At 37.8% G+C, this 15406-nt stretch overlaps 1 protein-coding gene across 1 annotated transcript in view; it reads right to left on the minus strand.

Annotated features, from left to right (window-relative positions):
- Positions 1 to 15406, minus strand: part of LOC126966920 (sphingomyelin phosphodiesterase 4) — a 32917-nt gene that overhangs the window by 13871 nt on the left and 3640 nt on the right. Inside the window, exons 4-6 of the mRNA XM_050811208.1 lie at positions 3055 to 3271; positions 2788 to 2959; positions 985 to 1277 (exon numbers count right to left, since the gene is read on the minus strand). Coding sequence (XP_050667165.1) covers positions 985 to 1277; positions 2788 to 2959; positions 3055 to 3271 — 682 coding nt within the window. The remainder of the gene's footprint in view (positions 1 to 984; positions 1278 to 2787; positions 2960 to 3054; positions 3272 to 15406) is intronic.

Below are 15406 nucleotides of genomic sequence, written 5' to 3' on the forward strand. Positions count from 1 at the left end.
CGATATGTATATTTATAATTACGATATGTATAATTAAAATAATGATATGTATAATTATAATTACGATATGTATAATTATAATTACGATATGTATAATTATAATAATATGTATAATTATAATTACGATATGTATAATTATAATTACGATATGTATAATTATAATAATGATATGTATAATTATAATTACGATATGTATAATTATAATAATATGTATAATTATAATTACGATATGTATAATTATAATAATATGTATAATTATAATTACGATTTGTATAATTACGATATGTATAATTATAATAATGATATGTATAATTATAATTACGATATGTATAATTATAATCACGATATGTATAATTATAATTACGATATGTATAATGATAATTACGATATGTATATGTATAATTATAATTACGATATGTATAATTATAATCACGATATGTATAATTATAATAATGATATGTATAATTATAATTATTATATGTATAATTAAAATTACGATATGTATAATGATAATTACGATATGTATAATTAAAATATGTATAATTATAATTATATGTATTATTACGATATGTATAATTATAATTACGATATGTATAATTATAATAATGATATGTATAATTATAATAATGATATGTATAATTATAATAACGATATACACGTGGGTTGGGCTACTGTCATGATGTCATTTAAAGAGTGACAGAAGGGCTGTCATTTTTTCAGTTCGTTAATATGAATCAGTTGTGTTCTTAACTAAATTCCGACATGATTGTGGTTTGGAGCGTTATTCTGGAATTACGTCCAATTATAATTACGAAATGTGGAATTATAATCTGCCTCTAAAATGTATGAACCAGTCTCTTAGGTATCCCATTTTTGTCAATACTTTTGCGACTTACTCAAATTTACTGTGAGGTAGAATGAAACAAAGTAACTGGCCAATATTTGAAATAATCTCAGCAGCAAAGTTTTCAGCTGCATACTTACCTCTCCTGTGAAATAACTGTGTTTGTGTATCTCCAGGGCTGAATTAGACTTAACCACAGTTCCATTACAAGTCTAAAAGAAGCATCCAGTGGCCAAGTGGTAACTAAATGTTTAACAAAATGGTATGCCCTTGTGCACATTATTTGTTTGGCATATTTTCGTAAAGCCGATGATCTCACAGCTGGGTCCGAGTTGTACTTCACAGAGTATGAATATATATGTTTAACAACAACTCGGACTAATCTCACTCTCTCTGGACTAGACACAGAAGTTGAATAATTTTTCTGATACATCTGAAAATTAGTTATTAGTGATTAGACATACGATGTGTATACTTGTTTATTACGACTTACAAGTAACATTCATTGTACCAAAATCAAATCAAATCCACTTTAATCATGTGGGTAAGAAATGACACTTATGAATGTCAATAGTTTTTTCTTACAATGACCATCAATTCGGAAAAGTTGAGCTTTAATGAGAAGAAGTAGCAAGAAACTGATAGCTTAACTTAACATAACTTTCAATTAAAATATAATATGTAAATGTGATGCAACAAAAATACTCAATACCTTACTTGAAATAGTCAAAAAAGTAAATGTTAATTTAAACATACGAGTATAAACAAGATTTATAGAATACAGTAGTAGACATCAATAGACACAAACCGTTAATAAGCAAAAAGGTATGTAACGAGTAAGGTGAAGTGAGGAGCGGGTGTCGGAGAGGAGGCGCTAGTGTAGCGGTGTGAAGTGTGAGGCGAGGAGAGGGGATGGCGTAGGGTATATAAATGTCTTGCTCGGGATTGAATTAATTATTTTGCAATGTTAAAGTATTTTTATTTTCCCTGACTGCTTTACAGGTATTTTGTGAGCATTTCCACGTGGGGATGTATTACCACGTCGGGTGGTGCAGGATTAACATTGTTTACCCTCCCTTTCCTTTACCTACCAACATCCTCTATAAATCATGCAAAGTACTAACTGTTCGACAGTTATTTATAATGAGCATAGTACTGAAACAACACCAAGACCTTCCCTACAGCACTGCACTTATTGATAAGAGACGCAATGATATTGTTTGTCCTCAAAAACAAAAACAAACTTTGTTTTTACACCAAAGTTTTATGTATTCCTAGGACCGTTTTTTTCCAATAAACTAAACGCAATAGCAAACATCTATCCGCTAAATTATATTCATTGTAAGGCTCTTCATGAAGCACTTCAAAATATGTCCTATGAAGATACAGAAAAATTACTAATAGTGTTAAAATAAACATAATATTTTATTTGTATTAGTTAATAGTCATTACTTTGAAGACATTGTTTACTTATATACTTAACCTGTAGATTAATTTATACCTTTTTACTTTATAAAGTTTCTCTTTTGTGATTATTTAGTTTTAATATAAGCTCTTTATGCCTGAAACACATGTTTACCTAGTTCAGGCACAGTGTTAACTAGCTTTTAAGTAAAACTTGTATTATTATTATTATTTTGTATTTCAATAATCTCTTAATAAATAAATTGAAATTGAATTTCATTAGCGATTATAAAAAATATAATAACTTTTCTTTTAAAAATATGAAGCAGATTTTCCGGTAACAGGCTCATCCCCATAAGTAGCGCCAGGCAAGCCATCACCTCCCTCAATCACATTGTAGGGAAGGGAACGACCTGTCCCAATAAATTACTTTAAAAAACTAATTTATTTTATGTATTTAACATAGATAATTACCATCTTGTCATTTGGATCTTACCAGAAATAGGATAAGATCTTTCCAATTATAATAAACAACTTACTTCAAAATTCCTAGTATTAAGCTGTTCAACACTCATCCAAACATCAATGAAGATTTGTAAAACAGTTTCAGATCGCCAAACTTCATTTCTTGATTGACTTTGAGGTGATGAATGTTGATTACTTATACCAGAAAGATCAGGTAATATTAAAAGTGACGGAGAACCTAAAGACCTGAAATGATAATTTTAAATTGTAAATAATTTTAGCATGCATAAGATTGCTTTCAGTATTCAATTTATTTCAATTGAAATATAGCTATAAATTACCTGTTGACTGACTGAAGGGGGGCAACTAAAGGCCCTTTGCCAGTATAGTGTGCTATAAGGGGCAATACACAAGCATTTGGATCTGAGGGCAAAAAATGTGTCAAATAATCGCAAGCTAATGCAAAGTATGCACTGTTCCAAATATCCCAAGTACTCTTGTTCCAGGTGTTGTTAGTTAAATGTAATGCAAAATGAAATATGTAATAGTCAAATGGATCTGTAGAAGAGTTAAGGAATTATATTATACCAAAATATTAACTAGGCCCATTCACATTGAAGGGACATATTTAGTGATTTTAGTGCTATATATGTTATGTATGTATATACATACATAGTATATAGATATTTTTTTCGTAGCTTCAGTTCATCATATTCACTATACTGACATTGCTTGTGGTAATGTGGGGTAGGTCATTCCCTTCATTAAAGTATGGGGAGAATGGCTGGTTGATTGTGTCATGCTTGTAAGCAGGCATTGCTTGGATGGCGGCACTAATTAAATGTTAATTCGGCGGGCTTAAAGCCAGAGGGGCGTAAAAAAAATGCGTTTTTTTTTATTACGTCAATCATTTCTAAGTTTATGGATACACCTATACCTCTGTTTTTTTCTTAACTATAGTTTAATTACTTAGGAAGATATTAATAAAATACTTTTAGGTGTATAACTGAACACAGATATTATTTTCATGCCAGAAAGTCGTACCGCGGTCGTAACTACGAATGACGAATTGTATATCGGACCACAAAGACGTACGTACGTACATTTCAAATATTCATATGACCTACCAATATAATGTCGTGCCATAAAGACGTATGTTCATTCGACTTTCCAATTTGTATTAATTACCAATAAAAATGTCATGCCAAAAAGACGTATGCACGTACGACCTTGAAATCGCGCTGCGCTATATACCCCCGCGCACTCGCAGTGTTCAATAGTTGGCCGTATAGAGTGGACGGGCGGAACAACAATGAATCGAAGCAAACAAATTCTTCGTTTAGCGCTACACGGTAAGTATTATTTTATTAATAACTAGCTGACCCGGCAAACGTTGTTTTCCCATATAAAGTATAATTCACGCGATAGTTTTATAAGTAATAATAAGTAAGTAATTATAGCCTGTACATCATTTTGTTCTATTGTCAATAGTTTTTGCAGCGCACGCAAAAATAGGTTTTCGATTTTACACCTTGTGTTACAAAATAGCAATTTTATTACGGATCCCTAATTTTGAAAAATTAGTACCAGTAGTACCAGAGATTAGCGCGTTCAAACAAACAAACAAACAAACACTGCAGCTTTATAATATTAGTATAGATTATCATAACAAGTAAGTTGGTATGTCGTCCCAATAGAAGAATACCGTTTTATTTGCGAAATGTTAACTTTTCAGTTGAGCGATTAGCAACTAACTTATATATTTAGCGCTTATACCAAAGCAACTTAATTCCAGAGCGTTATAACTTTTGAAATACTGGATAAAAAATGGTATTTATAATACAAATCGATAGCTTACGTTATTATGATGAAGAATTTATCATAATATCAATCGTCACATATGACGATAAAACATTATTCTACTGATGACACGATGTAATTGTGGGCAGTAAGATAACTATGAGTTAGATAACTACTGGTCACGCCTCATATGTTGTCGTCTGCTAACGACTAACAGCCGTTTTAAATAACGTATCTGTCGTTACGGATACATTACTGTCACCGTTTAATGACAAGATCTTATCTATCCATAGCTATGTCCAATATAGTTATAGTCCAATACTTTATGTCGATAGGTTATTAAAATGTAAGTAAGCGTAAAAGGATAGATTCGTCTACCCCTAGTAAGTTAAACTAAGGACAGATAGGCTATTGAAAACGGCCGTAAATTGGTGTAAATAATTATTCACATGATTTAAAAGGCGGACACTTAACCAAGTTTATTCTTTTCTAGAGACTCAATCACATCATGAAGATGCACCAATCTTGGTGGAAGAGCAGATGGAGATTTTATATTCAGAGCCATTGTCTTGTATGGGATCACCAATGATTGTTTCACTGATGACTATAATATTACAATATATTCCAATAAATCACCATTGTCAGTATTTAGAACAAACAAGGATTACGGACTACTAGAATCATCGGTTCCATCAATTGAAAAACAACTTACACCGCCTTTACACCAATAGCATCTATACACTCAATAGAAAGCCTCAACATCACAGAAACTTCTGGAAATCCACTAAATGAGAATCTGCCAAATTTCATTGATAACAGCGATGACTCTGTAGCAGATCCTAATTACTAACCTGAAAACGAGGAAATTCAATGCTCACCTATGTCACCCATTAGGTCCTCATCTGTAGTTCGAATTGAGCCACCAGTCATTGTTAATTCACAAGAAATAGAAGAATCGCCCACGCTTGAGAGTAACCTTGATCGTCAAGAAATAAAAGATGCAAAAGAAAAATACCGGAAAATTGGAAGAAAAACATTAGAAAAACAAAGAAAAAACGGCGATGAAACATACATATCAAGTCAAGGAAAAAACGTACCTGCAAAAGTGTGGCAATGAAAATTGCAAGTGGCAACGAGCTTGTCATACAAAAATTAATAATAGTACAAGACAAAATATTCATTTGTCATTTTGGGGTTTGGGTAATATTGAGAGACAAAGGTATTTTATAGTATCGAACGTGCATTCAACTGAAGCAACTGGATCACGTGTGACCAACTTGAGAAGCAAATTCACATTTATTTATTTATTTATAGGACAACCAGTAGTTGTTACATTCTAATACGCTTAAAATATATCAAATATTAACAAATAATGAGTTGAATGTACAACGAATTAAGGTGTACATGCACAGTCTTTGCTTCCGTGATACCAAGAAAACAATTATATAAAATAAAGCAAAAATTATAAAATCAAGATACGAATTTGAAAAGAAGAAAAAAAAAAAGAAGTAGAAGAATATTAATCATATTTTGGCGCCTAACAATCTCGTAATATTTTTTTTAAAAGCAGGTAAAGAATCTTTAAAAATATCTACTTCACCACAGATGGAGTTATAAGTTCTTGATAGACGTGGTATGGGAGAAAATTGCTTAAGGTTAGTTTTGGCAAATGACTGATGGAACAGGCCAGCTCCGACCTGCGCACGCCTTGGTACTCGGCGGGGAACTCGTAAGCTGATGGAGTGCACGAGTGATGGACTGTCGAGCTGATTTCTATAGATCGTCGAACAGAAAGACTTTTCAAGCTAAAGTGCCTCAACTTATCGCAGTACGATGGCAATTGCTTATGTACTCCACAAGAAAAAGCAAGGTGCCATAAGAACCGTTTTTGAATGCGTTCAACTCTTAATTGATGAATGTTGTATTGAGGAGACCAAACGATGCTACAGTATTCTAGATTACTGCGCACATAAGCATTATAAAGGGTTATTTTAGTTGTTGGATTGCGGAATTTTTTACAGTTACGGATGATGAAGCCTAGCATTTTTGAAGATTTATTAATAACATTATCAATATGAGGCAGAAACGTTAATTTGTTATAAAAAAAAAACCCCTAAGTCTCTAATATTAGTTTTATCCCCTAGAACTAAACCATTAATGCTATATTGAGTTCTGAGTATATTGCGGTTGCGAGTGAATGTGATAGAGTAATATTTACTTGTGTTCAATGACATTTTATTACTAGCACACCATTTGTATATTGCATTAAGATCTTCTTGTAATAAATCGCAATCTAAAGGGCTTGTTATAGTTCTGCATAACTTCAGGTCATCTGCAAAGAGATAAGTGCTACTGTGTAGGATGTGAGATACAATATCATTAATAAATAAATTGAACAGCCATGGCCCCAAATGAGAACCCTGAGGTACTCCTGAGATCACTGCGTAATTGTCGGATTTGAAGCCCTTCACCGCTACGTATTGAGTTCTGTTCGATAAGTAGGAATTAAACCATTCCAAAAGCGTCATGCCTATTCCATATAACTTTAATTTTTGCAATAAAATAATATGGCTAACTCTATCGAAGGCCTTTGCAAAGTCCATGTAAATAGCGCTTACTTGTACACCAGCATCAACTGCATTTACTATTTCATTATGGTATAAAACCAAGTTAGTGCTCGTTGATCGGGATTGAGTGAATCCATGTTGCTCATGTACGAGAAGTTGTTTTGTATGGCTCTTTAAATACGGATAGAACAATACTTCGAATAACTTCGCGAATACGTACAGAATTGAGATGGGCCTATAATTCGATATAATGTCTTTATCTCCGTTTTTATACATAGGAGCTACTTTGGCCGTTTTCGATATATCAGGGAATATACCAGTAGAAAGAGACCTGTTTATTATAAGAAAAAGTGGAAAACTCAAAGCTAGGCTGCACCTAGACACGAAATACGGTGGAATGCCACCTGGTCCAGCCCCTTTGTGAACATCAAGTTCATTTAACTGTTTTAGGATGCTTTTTCGACCAATATTAATTTTGCCAATAAAGTTAGTATTTTGAACAGTTGTACTAATTTGTGTGGTTGGATGAGCTGAAGTATTATCAGACGTTGAAGAAAAGTAGTTGGCAAACAAGTTACATATGCTCTGCCCATCGGATGCAGTTGTATCATTGAGAGTCATATTTTGAGGTATCTGAACTAAATTACTGCGTTTATTTTTTAGATACGAATAAAAATATTTGGGATTAATTCTAATACTATCTTCAGCCCTTTGTATATAATTATTATAGCATAATGAAGCTAGTTGCTGACATCTCTTATTTAAGATTTGAAGCGAAATTTTATCTAACGGGTTTTGATAGACCCTATATTTATGTAAAAGTTTATTTTTCTCTTTTGTTAACTTAGTTAATTGCTTATTGAACCACGGTGGATACTTGTCTTTAGCGACTCTAGTTTTAGGTACAAATTTTTCTATTAGACTGTGTAATGAAGTGTAAAAATGCAATGACATTTCATTTACACTTTCACACTGAGAAAATTTCTTAGTCCATTCAATTTTATTTAGCTCTATATTAATATTATCATAGTCAGCTCTGTAAAAGTTGTAGCGCAAAATATTATTGGTTTTAAGACAAGTACCATTGAAATAATGTATTGTTATTTCTAAGGGAGGGTGGTGTGTGTCAATGTTGATTAGGGCGTCATCACAAGCTCTGACAACTGTGCCAGATGTATTGCTCAGAACCAAATCTAATACCTTCTGTGTGTTGTTAGTAACATTGTTAAACTGTACGAGATTATTAAGCGCCAAGAAATCCACAAACATTTGACCTAATAAGGAACCGTTATTAATTATTGGAGATGAATTGTTGTTGATGGAAGACAATGGCCATGAAATAAAGTTCATGTTGAAGTCACCTACTATGGCGATGTTATCTATTTTCTCAGAAACTCGATTAAAATTATCTATGAAGTGCTTAAGCATATTTTTACTTAAGGGAGGTGGAAGGTATACATCACATAAATAAATAGTTTTACTTCTACTGATATCAATGCTAACAAATAGATCCTCACATTGGCTATCCCCTTCCTTATAGTGATTTGAATTAAATTTATTTGATACTGCGATAAGTACTCCACCGCCATCCTTGCCTGCATTAAAACCGGAGCTTTGCCTATCTCTCCTGTATATCGTGTAACGACTGTCAAACAATTCTGCATTATGTACTCGATCATTAAGCCAAGTTTCAGTTAAAATTATAATGTCATAGGTTGCACATGTAACTGAGCATAAAAAATCATGTGTTTTAGTGCGTAGGCCTCTTACATTTTGGTAATATAGACATAAACTATTGAATTTTAAAATTATACATATTAAGATAGCACAGCAATAACATAAGGAAATTATAGTTTTTTAAGTTTATATAATGCCTCATAGTTTCGTATGTAGATGGAATCCTCGTTTTCATTCTTCCTCATAAAGACTCGTCCTTGCTTGATCCAGACAAATTTCAATCCCTTGTCCTTCGCGATTTGCCTGGCAGCAGCGTGTAGCATTTTGTTCAATGATGAGAGATGCTCCACAATGTAGATGGGGGTTTTATTACCTCCAATACCTATGTGGCTTGAGTTAATTTTATCGCTGGGGATGGCCTTGTTGAAATTAAGAGCTTTTGCTAAAACTCGTCTCTAAGTTTTGGAGTGGCCAATCTAACAATAATGGAACGTGGTCTCTTGTTATCCTTAGAGTTCTTTGCAACACGAGTGCAGTGATGTATGGCATCTTGTTTCAAATCCATTGCTACCACCTTTGCCAGTTGCGATACAGTAGATATAAAATTTTCCTGTCTATGTTCTGGAACACACTGTATCTCAAGATTGTTGGAGCGGTTGTGCTGCTCCATAACCTGTAGTCTGATTTGCAAATCTTGAACATTATTATTTAGGACCGCATTTTCCTTTTCGAGTTTTCTAACAGTTTCTTCAGATGTGTTAATAATCGTTTTCGTGGTTTCGTAGATCTCGTTTTAGGAACCTCACGCTACTTTCTAAGGAAGAAACTTCACTCTTGATAGAGTGAAGTTCATTTTTCACCATTTGTTTTAACATTTCCTTCAACTCCTGAGCAAGCGATGTTCGCATAAGGTTAAGTTCCTCTCTAATTATTCCGCGAATATCATCCTTGGTGGGAGGCAACAGTGGTTTTAAATTTAAATCTTCACTATATTCCTGTGTACCTAGCGTCTTTTTCCGTTGCGTGATATTATTATCATCTGTAGGCGAAAAATACTGTGATTCTTTTAATTGGATCGGCGAATCGGTACCAGTTAGGTAGCGGTCACTAGGACGTAATGGAGTGTCACTGTTGTCTGACTTCGGCTGTTTAGCGCGGCATCCTTGACACTTCCATTTATTTTTTTGTTCGATGTTCATTATACCGAATCGGTTTCCGGAAATATTAGCGCATGGGAGATCATATTTTAATTTGCAAAAAGCACAAGTAAGGTGATCTTTAATATTAATTTAGCTGCGGCATCCACCACAAATTGAATTAGACATGATTCATGCAGTTCAAAGCGGAAAAAAAAATGAACGATATTCAGCGGAAAGCGATACGTGCAGTGAGGCCTAGTAGGTATAGTAATCTGTGACTGTCTAACGTAGCCGTGTTAGCAGCGTGGCTGGAAAGCGCCGCGCGCGTCGGCGGCCGGCTGCGAGTTGCGCAGGTCAGTGTGATATTACGTCGCATTGTTGCAATATTTAAAAAATGTATTTAATGATTACTCACTCGTCTTATGGAGTTCAGATTTCACACTTGCACTATTTGAAAGAGCACTTTACAAGCTTTCTGACAATGTATAATATATGTAGTTTTGTAAGTTATTTAACGGAATTGTATTAAAAATTAACGGAACAAACAAATACGGTGTCACTCTTAGCGTGGCGCGTTCGCGTCTCTACACCTCTACAACATTGCATTACAGTTTCAAGATTAATTCGGAAACGATAAATGTGTGTCAACCTTTTTTTTTCTTCGTACACTAGATATCAGTGACAAGATCGTCCGTACTGCTTTGAAGAAAGCACGCCGAGGAGTGGGTAATATTTCTTCCCCTGATAAAAGGGGACATCACACACCCTCCAACAAATTTAACGAAGACAACATGAAGTTTGCTAATGATCACATAGATTAATTTCTGAAAGTACCTTCACATTGGTGCCGTAAAGATACAAAAAAGATTTACTTGGAGACAATTCTTAACAAAGAAAAAATGTACGAATTATATAAGCAGCAATGTTTGGAGAATCATAAGAAACCTATTGGAAAAACTTCGTATAAAGAACTCATTTTAAAGAAGAATATAGGTTTCCACAAACCAAGAAAGGACCAGTGTTGGTGTAACAAATTTGAACAATTAACTGAGGAAGAACAAAAGGAGAAACAAGAAGAATACGGAGAGCATGTTAACAGAAAATACTATGCACAAGAAGAAAAAAAATCTGATAAACTTAAAGCAATAGAAGATAGTCGCTTGCATGTTTGTACTTTTGACTTTGGGCGGAGGAGAGGCATTGTTTTGACATCACGCACACTAAGACGTGTAACAATGTCTCTCATCTATTTTGCTCCTTTATCCCAAGGAGTAATCTGGCAAATGGTCATGGGTGGAGTACAAGTTGCAAAGATACTCATGGCAAGTCTACTTAGTTCCCTTCCCGTGGTTGCCGCCTGTTATCGATCTGGTTCCCTATGAAACAGATATAACAAAAACTGAGTAGACGCACTTGACCCTTCTCTCCACAAAAATCTCTTCCGTTTCCAATCATTTTTCCCATCCCTCCTCTCGGCCGATCTCAAGGCCAGCGGCGCCCCCAGTTTTTGTAGGTTGGGGCTGGGAGACTATCAAAGACCTACCTGCGTTTTTGGACTACGCAGTCGATCGCCGTAAGCTGGGACGAAGGAATCCTGGAGGATTGAGCTGTAGATGAGCCCTCTTTGGTCTGGACTTCCATGCGAAACGGTAGCCCCCCGCCTAGCCAGCGTGGGGAAATGGTCTTCGGTAGCCTGCCTTCTGCAGATACCTGGCGAGGGGCGGCGGGACTGGTGGCGGTCATGCTGAGGGGGTAAGGATTGCGTGGACAAACTGGGGGTGTTTTGGGAACCTATGCTCCCAGCCACGCTCTTCCAAGCTCTTGATGTCGCGCCTAAACCACCAACTCGCTGTACCGACATCCTTTGTGGTAGTCTTAGTGTACCGAATGGGCACTCCCTATTGCGGGCTCCGGGGAGGGTGGGAAACCACGAAGGATGAATTTTCAAACTTTAACATGGATAATTTAAAGGTTTCAAAAACAAAAAACACACAGTAGGGGCAACCCGAGGGAAAACCTGAAGGGAAAGCCGCACTGGCCATCCCTTCAACATCTAAAGCAACAGCTGCTACTTCCACTATGGAGGTGGCGCAAACAGGAACCCACCCAATACACAACATAAGTAACTTCGAGCTCAAATGGGCCCAGGTGAACGCGCCAAAAAACAGGGCTGCTAAAACCACTCCCAAAGTGGCTCAGCGGCCTAGTGGCTTGGTGAGTGAACCCGGGCTCTCGCGAAAACACAAAAAGTTACTCAAAAAGAAGGAGAAGAGGCGAGCAAAAAGTGAGTCTCAAACTCAATCACTCACCTCTCCCCCAAAAACACAAACCGACAGACGGACCGAAACACCAGGACCGTCCACAACAAAAGCAATTTTCCGTAAGACTGTGCTAGAAACCAAGGCGACTGGCCAGTCCGAGAAGGAAAGTGGACAGGACAAAGGCAAAACAAAGAGGGCTAGGCTCGACGAGACCCTGTCTCCTCGAGGCGAGCCCAAGAAACCTAGACTGACTCCAGCCCAAGACACGAGATCGACGACTTATGCCGAGGCAGCATCTGCAGACAAACCCAAGGCTGAGCTCGTCATCACATCGGCAACGGGCTATATCACTAAAGAGACGGCTGCCATAGTTGAAAAACACCTGGACGATGCGTTCATCGCGACAGCCAGAAGACAAATAATGACCGTTGAGGGCCCCGTCTTCATGCGGAGGCCGACCTACTATGACGGCTCGCTTCGCCTCTACTGTGAAAATCAGGAGGCGGTGGAGTGGACCGTCGGGGTATGTTCGGAGCTGGATCTGCCAGGGGTGGGCCAACTCACGGTCATAGATGCAAAAGATATAGCGAAGATGGTACGCTGCGGCATCCGTCTACCACACGAACACGATGGGGACCAAGTGCTCATTGGTATGTGCCTTAGACTGGGGAACACATGGGCACAAGTGGAGCGATGGCGTGTCCATACCATTATACCGCAGGATAAGGCGACATTTGTGGTGGTGAGTATCCCCAACGACATCGAACGAATCAAACTGTACTGGAGAGGAAGCGCCGCCTCGGCTATCGGCTGGGTGCGGTGTACCTAAAATTCCAGGACGCCAAGGGGAGGTTCGTGGATTCCTTTATGGATTCCCGAACGAGTCAGGGGGGATGCGACATGTAGTCCCACCGTCCCCAAACAAGGAGACCTCACAGGCTGGGTCGAGTCGAGCCGTCGAAGCATCAAGCGACGATGAGCTCCTTGACCTAACCAAACTTGGGCTGGGGGAGGAAGAGGATCCCAATGGAGCTCCTTTCCCCTGGGCTGGGGGAGGAAGAGGATCCCAGTGGAGCTCCTTTCCCCCAATAAGCAAATATTGATTTTACAATGCAACCTCCATCATAGCATTACTGCGACGGCTCAACTTCGAAGATGGTTGGAGGTTGCATCTACTACACCAGCCATTGCACTGATCCAAGAGCCGTGGGGCGGCAAGGGGCGGCAACGTATGCGGACTCTCCAATATTGGTGGTAAGCTCTTCCAAAACAATTTCGAAAAAGGTGAGAGCCGTTTTTATTTACGTTAAAGGGAATATAAATATACAGCCTCTTGTGGATTTCTGCCATAAGGCTGAATTCCAACCAAGACATAAACAACCTCAACATCGTTATTGCATCAGCCTATATGCATGAGGCGGATGCGGTACCTGAAGGACTCAACACACTCGTCAGATTTTGCGAACATAATGGATGGGAATTGATTGTGTCAACGGACTCCAATGCCCATCATCCCCTATGGGGAATGGAAGCAAGCAACAATAGAGGTAATGATCTAGTTGAATTCCTATTTACTACTAATTTAGATATATTAAACAAAGGTAACGATCCCACACTTGTGGGTAGGCGGTGCAAATCAATAATTGACTTGACACTGGCAACCCTCAGAGCTGCTGATCTAATAGCGGGTTGGCATGTCTCATCAGAGGTCTCATCATGCTCTAATCACAGGTGGATTCGATACGATTTAAAAATTACCAGTAACCCCGAACAACCTAAAAGGTACCCGAGGAAGACTGACCAGAGGCTCTATAGATCTCTAGTAGAACTAGAGCTGGTAAAACAGTCGCCTACCACTAGGTTAGACAGCATAGAAACAATTGATCAACAGGTAAGTAACTTAAACAGCACCTTAATAAACTGCTTCCATAAAGCCTGTCCTCTAGTAACACCGGTTACTGGGGTCATATCCAAGGGCTGGTGGGGCACAGAACTTACAAAGCTACGAACAAAAGTAAGGAAAGCCTTCAATAGAGCAATGAATACAGGCGCTGATGTAGACTGGGATGCCTACAAGGAGAACAAAAATCTATATAAAAAACGCATTAGATTTTGGAAGTCTCACTCATGGAGAAAATTCTGTGAAGACATTAATTCCACTCCACAAGCAAACCGCATTAGGAAGGTACTGGCCAAACAGGGTCCTTGCGTTGTCGGAAATCTGAGGAAAGCCGATGGCACAATGACCCTGAGCCAGGAGGAGACTAACACGGTACTGCTAGAAACACTTTCAAGACTGTAAAATAATACAATAACCAATTTGGACAATACCTAACAGCTTGGTTACAGACAACTGCTGGCAAACCGCCTATGAGATCGTTAACAAGGTGAAATGGGCGGTGGACAGCTTCCAGCCTTTCAAGTCAGCGTCTGCTACAGTGGGGAGGAGATAAGTTGATGTACATACTGACATATATCTATCAGGCCTGTCTGGCCTTTAAATACACTCCCCTTGCCTGGCGGGAAGTTAGAGTCATCTTCATACCCAAGCAAGGTAAGAGTAATTGCACTAATCCTAAATCGTTTAGACCTATTAGTCTGTCGTCTTTTCTCCTCAACACTTTAGAGAGAATATGCGACAGACACCTGAGAGATAATGCGTTACATAACACACCCCGTAGCCCGCGGCTGTCCGCAGGGAGGTCTTCTCTCTCCGCTTCTGTGGAACTTAGTAGTGAACGACCTGATCTCCAAACTGAACAACCAATACTTTTACACAATAGGGTATGCCGATGACATCACCATTTTAAACACAGGCAATAATGCCAGCATGGTATGTGATAGGTTACAAGCAGCTCTTCGACTCGTCGAAGAATGGTGTATAGACCATGAGCTCTCTGTCTTCTCTAACAAAAGATTGGTAGGGAACCACAGACCGCCCACTATCTTCAATACAAGACTACAGTTATCAAAAGAGGTCAAATACCTAGGTGTGATTCTAGACAGCAGACTGAACTGGAGCAGCCACCTAGAATACAAAATCAACTCCGCGAGTATCACCTTATGGCAATGCCGCAAGATGATTGGCAAGAGATGGGGTCTCCAACCAAAGCTCACCTTATGGCTTTACACAGCAGTGGTGAGACCAATGCTCACTTATGGCTGTGTAGTGTGGTGGACCAGGACCAGACTTACAACTTGCATCGCCAAATTACAAAAATTTCAAAGGCAAGCATGCTGTGCGGTGAC

This window comes from Leptidea sinapis, chromosome 11, assembly GCF_905404315.1.
Source record: "Leptidea sinapis chromosome 11, ilLepSina1.1, whole genome shotgun sequence".
NCBI classification, from domain to species: domain Eukaryota; kingdom Metazoa; phylum Arthropoda; class Insecta; order Lepidoptera; family Pieridae; genus Leptidea; species Leptidea sinapis.